The sequence below is a fragment of the Propithecus coquereli genome, unplaced genomic scaffold (assembly GCF_000956105.1).
Source record: "Propithecus coquereli isolate 6110/MARCELLA unplaced genomic scaffold, Pcoq_1.0 Scaffold535, whole genome shotgun sequence".
Classification (NCBI taxonomy): Eukaryota; Metazoa; Chordata; class Mammalia; order Primates; family Indriidae; genus Propithecus; species Propithecus coquereli.
Window position 1 is genome coordinate 754,562 of NW_012151230.1, and position 6,765 is coordinate 761,326.

The following is a 6,765-nucleotide window of genomic DNA, read 5'->3' on the forward strand; positions in this document are numbered from 1 at the left end:
TGGCATGCCTTTGAACGTCTTCATTTACACAAATACTTGCAAGTAGAGGTGCCACAAACCCACTGGGGTGCCCAACGGGGCTCATTCTTGTCTTTCCTCATTTTTAAAGGATTTCCCATTTTTCTTTAAAAGAAGCAACTGAACTGTAATACAGGGTTTGGTGTCGTGGATCAGAGTGTGCTGGTTGCGGGTGGGGCTCCTCAGTGTTGCACCACTGAGTCGGTCCCACCCTCTTACGTGCCTCAGTTTCTCTCTTGGGGGGTCTAGTACCTCCGAGAGGGCTCAAAACGTGCCGAGTGATCAGCTCTTATATGTATTTTCTGGACGAGCCTTCTTTTAATTAATTTGTTGGGGGTTCCTTATAGGGCCACTCGCGCCTCGGGGAATCGCCCCAGGCAACTCCCACTCAGGACCCCGGTCACCCAGGGCTGCCGAGGCTGGGAGGAGTCAGATGCCCCTTCTCTTCTCTTCGGAGCTGAGGAACTCAGTCTCTCATTATCCACAGACAAGACAGTTCAGTTTCCTCTTTCAAAAATGCACAGAAAAGCCAACTGAGATTCATTTTAGGATAAAAAGAGTGGAGAAGACCCTTTAGAATGCACCTCCAAATCTAAGTTAGGATCCCAAACAATTCCTAGGAAAAGAACCAGCTCAGAGCGAACCGAGACCATCAACCAAAAACAGGAGGTCGGAGCTCAGGAGGACTTACAAGTTCCGCCCAAGGACAAGCTCAGAGTCGGAGGCCCCAAAAGGGCCACGCCAGTACCTGGCGCCGAGTTCGGGCTGCTCCTTCGGCAGTCCTGAGTCTTCTCTGAGCCCCACGTCTGGGTGCCAGTCTTGTCAATGGGAAAAAAAAGACCAAACTCTGTAAGATAATTTTAGAGAGATTTACTCTGAGCCAAATTTGAGGACCGTGATCCGAAGCCATGCCCAAGAAGCCTTGAGCAAGTGGACTCGCTGTGGCTGGGTCACAGTTTGGTTTTACACATTTCAGGAGACAGGTTGTTGGTAAAGTCATAAATCAATACGTGGGAGGCATATATTGGTTTGGCCAGGAAAGGTGGATCCTCTCGAAGGGGGGGCTTACAGGTTGTAGGTGGGTTTAAATGTTCTTTGACTTGTAATTGGTTAAAGACATGAAGCTTTGTCTAATTGCTTGGTATGTTTCAACATAAGGAGCTGTTTATCAGAGACAAGCCAGGGGTTGTGTGATTTGTTGTGTAAATTGAGGACCTGCCGGTTTGTCTTGAAAACCCTCAGGCCTGTTAATGGGTTACAAAGGATGTCACCAAGAAGGGAGCGGCATGATGAGGCCTGTCTGACCTCCCTCCTCCTGGCAGACAATTCAGTTTTAGGATATTCCTTTGGCCACGAAGGGGTCCATTTAGTCAGCCGATGGGGGGGGGTGAGCCTTAAAATTTTATTTCAGTTCACGTAAGCGCTTACTTTTCTTTAAGCCAGTTAATTAGAGCTCTTTTACATACTTTGGTAGTGAAACATTGTGTAGACATGACATATATGGACATGTAAACGCACAGACACAGAAGTAGACAATTTTAGGTGAAACAAGGCAGAAAATTCTATAGTTTGAAAGCCCAGAGCACACCAAGGGAAAGTTGTACGTAAAGTTTCAGTTAAGTTTTTTTGTGTAAGTCAGAGGGAGGAGGCCATAAGCTCTTTTCCCAGTGGGGTAGTTGGGAGGCACAAAGGGTGGGCAGATACTTTGTCTCCCAGTGGACAGAGAAGCTGTGGGGTACACAGGGGGTGCGTTTTACCTTTTACTCTGACGATGGGGGAAACAGAGGCCTGAAACTTGAGGAGGAGCAGAGGACGGGGCTCCAGTGTTCTCACCTGCGCCAAGGAGTCACCAAGGCTCGGCTGTCCCGGGGTGTCCAAGTTCAGTCTGTCCCGAAGCCGGACGAGCTGTTAGATTGGAGCAGTGTCAGAGGGTCCGTGGGTGGGAGGATGCCCGTCCAGGCTGGGCCAGCCAGTTCCGGAATGTGGGTGCGATCTCCCCATTTTAAGAAGAGGACACCCGCTTTACGGTGCCCTTTTGTCGGAGGGGGCGCGGTCCTGGCGGAGCCCGTCTCCTGGGATGTTTTACTCTGGAGACCCAGAGTCCTAGTGGAGGCCGGTGGAGGCCGGCTGGGTTCCCGTGGAGGGGTGTGGCCTTGTCGTCTACCGGCCTGGGGCCTTTCCAGTGACGCCCTGGAGAAATTCCTTTACCGGGCAGCCACGACTTGAAAAGCTTTTTTCTGTTTTGGGGGCTGTTCTTGGTCCCACTCTCTTTCCTTCGCCTCTCCCCATCGTGGTTATTAAAGACCTTGAAGGCCGGGATTAGGAGATCTTTTGTGTGGGGTGTGAGGGTCTCCATCTAATTTTTTGGAGCTTGCACTGGATGTCAGACTTGGGCTGGGAAGTGCGTGTTGAGGAGGAGAGTTCCCTCAGGAGTTCCTACGTGATGATCCCACAGTGGGGCTGTTTCAGGGACAGAGAGGGGCCCGCTGGTGGACGGGGCAGTCTGTGGATTTCATCGCCATGTGTCTGGGCATTAAGCCCAGCCCTCTCCTCCTCCTCGGGACAGAGTGGAGGAGAGAGTAGCGTCGAGGTCGTGCCAGGTCAGATCATAAGAGCGAGTTAAATAAAAGGGACTGTTAGGTCCGGAGCCGAGAGAGACACACGCGAAGCCTCGTGTGTAGGGAAATGCTGTTTATTTTGGGCAGGTGGGTGCAGATGGGTGGAGGCCAAAGAGCGTCCCCCCGAGGGAGGGGAAGCCTTGGGTTTTATGGAGGGTTTCTCGGGGGAGTGAGCACCTGGGCCAGAACAGCCGCTGCAATAAAAATTTTTTTTTTTTTCAAACAACCAATTTCTGGGACCCCTGGGTCAGTCTCATCCTGTAGAGATGGGGGGTCGTTCCGTCCGTGTCGGGGGGATGGGAGCGCGGCTGCAGCTGTCTGGTAGGTGTCCAACCTTGGGGACGCTCCAGGCTATGGATTCGCAAACCTCGGTTTTCCATTAACCACGTTCTGTCCCGTATGTACTTCTCGAGTTCCCACCTGGAACAAACCTGACAGTCCACCTTTTTTATTATATACGTATAAGACAAGGAAGGGTAAGGTGTGGGGAAAGGGGAAAGATTAAAAATTAGAAAGATTGGGAAGTGGGCGTCTTTCTGACAGCTTTTTCCTCTTCCTGGAGTTTTGGTTATTTCTCAAATGTCACCAGCCCTACTGCAGGGGGTGTGGTCTTTGTCCCTGAGATTTGGTTCCGGGGCAGGAAACGAAGGCCTGAGTTTAACCCCCTGCGGTCTGTCCGGGAGTTTCTCAGGAACACCTGGAGGCTGTAAAACAAATTCTAAAAGCTGTGAGCTGGGGAAACGTAAGGAGAAAGATTTACATTTTTTCCCCTTGGGCTGTTTTAGGTGTTTGTGAAAATAGCCCCAGCAGGTGGCCTGCTGGTTTGGGGGAGACAGCAGAGCGCAGGGAGAGCTCAGAACTGATTGTCAGCTGTCATTAGAAAACTGGGAGATTCAAGGCCACCCTAACATTTCTCTTTTCTGATGTTAAAATTAAATTTTCATGCAAAATGAGCTCAGAAGTTGGGAAAATGGGCGGAGATCTTTCTTCTGTAGCTTCTTGGAGCTGAGCAGGGGTGTGGAGATCTGTGGAGTTCCTTTATTAAAAGGGAGGGGTTGAGAACGCACGGTCTTGAAGTTCGAATAGAGGCAGGATGGAGAGAAATGGTCAGGGCCTGGGTTTGGTTTCATATGAATGTCCCTAGATAGTGGAGCATGGAGGGTTTGAAATGAGAGTTGAAAGCAGAGCCACTAGGGACCTTAGCGAAGACTGTGAGGCCACACATGAGAGGGCAGAGAGGTCTCCTGGACTTAGGAGATGAGGATGTCACAGAGCGCCCACGGTGGGGGGGTGGAAAGCCTCTAGGCTGCAAGTGCTGCGGTCCCTTTAAGAAGCCGCCCAGTGAGTTTCATTGCTGGCAGGTGGGCGCCGGGTGGGGGTGGCGGAGATAGACAAGGAACCAAACCGAACCCACTAATTTTTATCTCCTGAAATCGGTGTTTATGTTTTTATACACCTGTCTCTTTTGCAATAGTCCTTAGGCCTAGAGAGGATAAATTAGGTTGGGCCAGGTGGAATTTAATAGTTTAAATCCTGGAGATAACTTTGCTATTTACTTAATACTATTTCAGTGGCTTTGGAAAGCAAAGCAAGAGAATTAATAATGTTTCAAATAAAAAGTCATAAAAATTTTAGTTCTATGACATTTTCCAAAGAAGCAAATCTTGGACTGTAGTTGATTATAAACTGTTGTTTAAGAAGAATCGGAGCAAAACAACCACCATGCGTGGATGGTAAAGATTCCACAACAGTCACGGTCACAGAGGTAAAGGAGATTTGGTGATTTTTGTGACACATAATTTAGCATGTATAATTATTGATAATATATATCAAGGCTTACCAGAACTTTAGGAATTTCACGCAGCCTTGGGCAGGTATTTATAAGAGAAAATCAATATTTTAAGAAAACTGTTTTATCACCTACTAAATTGTTTCTTAAATTTCCTTTATAAACTCTATTCCAACTGCACAGACCATCTACCAAACATGCCTAAAACTGTTTTGTCCTAACCTTCCCATTTCCTAAATAACCAGTCATTTAGGACAAAAAAATTCCATACAAGATCCTTTCTTACCAAAAATGTATTTCCACACTCACTGCCTCCTTACATCTTTCTGTTACAAGTTAACTTTCTATTTTGTTTTTAATGAAATATTTGATGTAAGCCAATTAATTAGAACTCTTTTACATACTTTGGTAGGGAAACATTACATATACATGGTCAAAGATACAGAAATATAGACAGTTTTAGGTGAAGTAAGGCAGAAAGTTTTATAGTTTGAAAGCTCAGAGCCTCCCGGGGAAAAGTTGTATGTGAAGTTTCAGTTAACATTTTCCATAAGTCGGAGGGAGGAAGCCATAAGGAGAGAGAGACACACGAAGCCTCGTGTGTAGCAAAAAGCTGTTTATTTTGGGCATCTGGGTGCAGATGGGTGGAGGATGAAGAGGCGTCCATGAGAGAAAAGGGGAGAGCCCTGGGTTTTTTAGAGGGTTTTCCGGGGGAGTAAGTGGCCAGAACAGCCGCTTGTAATTAATTTTCTTTGCAAACAACCAGCTCCTGAGGCCCCAGCCCCATCACACCTGTCCTTCAGCTCCGGCCTCAGCCTCGTCCTTTTCAGGGAGCTAGGGACGGCAGCCTTCCTCTCTATCGGGGAGGAAGGGAGGGGAAGGAACCCCGGCTGCAGCCGTCTGTCAGATCTACAGAGCCCGGGGACTCCCCAGACTCCTGCTGCTGCTGCTTCACAAGGCTGCGTTTTGTGTTAGCCACATTCTGTCCTATACATACTTTTCGGTTCCCACCTGGAACAAACCTAACAATTTCTGGCTCCTGTGCAGACGCTGCGTTTCCATCTCCAGCCGTCAAACTCGCTCTTTCCCGTCCTCCTCTCTCACCGGCATTGGCTTTCTTGTGTGCATTCAAGGAGCTCCTACTGCATGCTCGAGATCTCACGGGCAAAACAGGAGATTGCACCAGCCTCTTTCCCTGGGGTGTGTGTGTTTTGGTAAAGAGACTGGCGGGGGGGCGGCTCCTGTGAGGATAGTGGGAGGTTTTGCAGCCACCTCGGCTGCTGTGGGATGGGGGGTGGGTGTGGAAGTTTTCTGTGAGCCAGGATGTGAAGAGGAAGGAGCCAGAGGGTTACCGCCAGGGGCTGTGCGCTAGGCAGGGCAGAGCCCCCGAGGCGGGCATGAGCTCCGTGCGCCAGGACCAGCGTGGCCGGGAGGTGGGTGCTGGATCGCAGAGGGCTCAGGTGCGGAGAGGTACTGGCTCCACTGCAGCTGCCGTGGGAGGCCACTGCGTGGCTTTGCCCAGCGAGTGGCACCTGCTGCTTTGTGTTTCAGCTTCTCTGAAGGCCGCGTGGAAGGTGGGTTGTGGGGGCCGAGGAGGAGCCAGAGACTCATCGGGAGGCTCTGTGGGTCTCTCTCCTCGGCCTTCGCAACCTCAACTCGGGTCCTCGGCTTCTGTGTGCTCTGCGCCCCCAGCCTGGAGGGCTCTAGCCCATCCACCTGGTCTCTCTTACTCTTTTGTGTAGGTCCAACCTTTTCTGCCACCGTGGCTGACTGAACCAAGCCGTGTCAGAAAGGACATCACTGAAGGCCTGGTTCCCATCGAGGACATCCCCGAGGTCCACCCTGACCTGCAGAAGCAGCTGCGGGCACAGGGCATCTCATCCTATTTCCCAGGTGCCCGGTCCCGGCAGGTGGATGGGGGAGGGCGCCTCCTGGAGCATCCTCAGGCAGGGCTGGGAATGACCCCGGTTCGGGAGCCCCCACTATGTCCGGCGGCCTTGGGCCCTGGTGCCATCCTCCAGGGAGGGGTTCCCAGGCCTCCAGCAACGCAGCTGGAGGTCACAGCCGGGAAAGTCGCTGATCCTGGCACAAGCGGGACTTGTCTCTCGCCCTTCCTCGTCCAGTCCAGGCCGCCGTGATTCCTGCCCTCCTGGAGAGCGCAGCCAGCGGGTTTCTGGTGGGCAGAGGGGGCTACCAGCCCAGCGACCTCTGTGTTTCTGCCCCAACGGGCAGCGGGAAGACGCTGGCCTTTGTCATCCCTGTGGTTCAGGTGCGTGTCAGGGTCCCACCCCTGCAGCAGGGGTTTGGCGGGCGGGGATCCAGCATCGCTGACACGGCCAC

The 6,765-nt window shown here is 51.2% G+C and overlaps 1 protein-coding gene across 4 annotated transcripts in view; it reads left to right on the forward strand.

Annotated features, from left to right (window-relative positions):
* The window catches only part of DDX51 (DEAD (Asp-Glu-Ala-Asp) box polypeptide 51), a 25,776-nt gene that overhangs the window by 16,205 nt on the left and 2,806 nt on the right, over positions 1-6,765 (forward strand). For all 4 annotated transcript variants that reach the window (XM_012657283.1, XM_012657282.1, XM_012657284.1 and 1 more), the window contains exons 3-4: positions 6,168-6,318; positions 6,549-6,694. In XM_012657283.1, the coding sequence (XP_012512737.1) occupies positions 6,168-6,318; positions 6,549-6,694 (297 nt within the window). The remainder of the gene's footprint in view (positions 1-6,167; positions 6,319-6,548; positions 6,695-6,765) is intronic.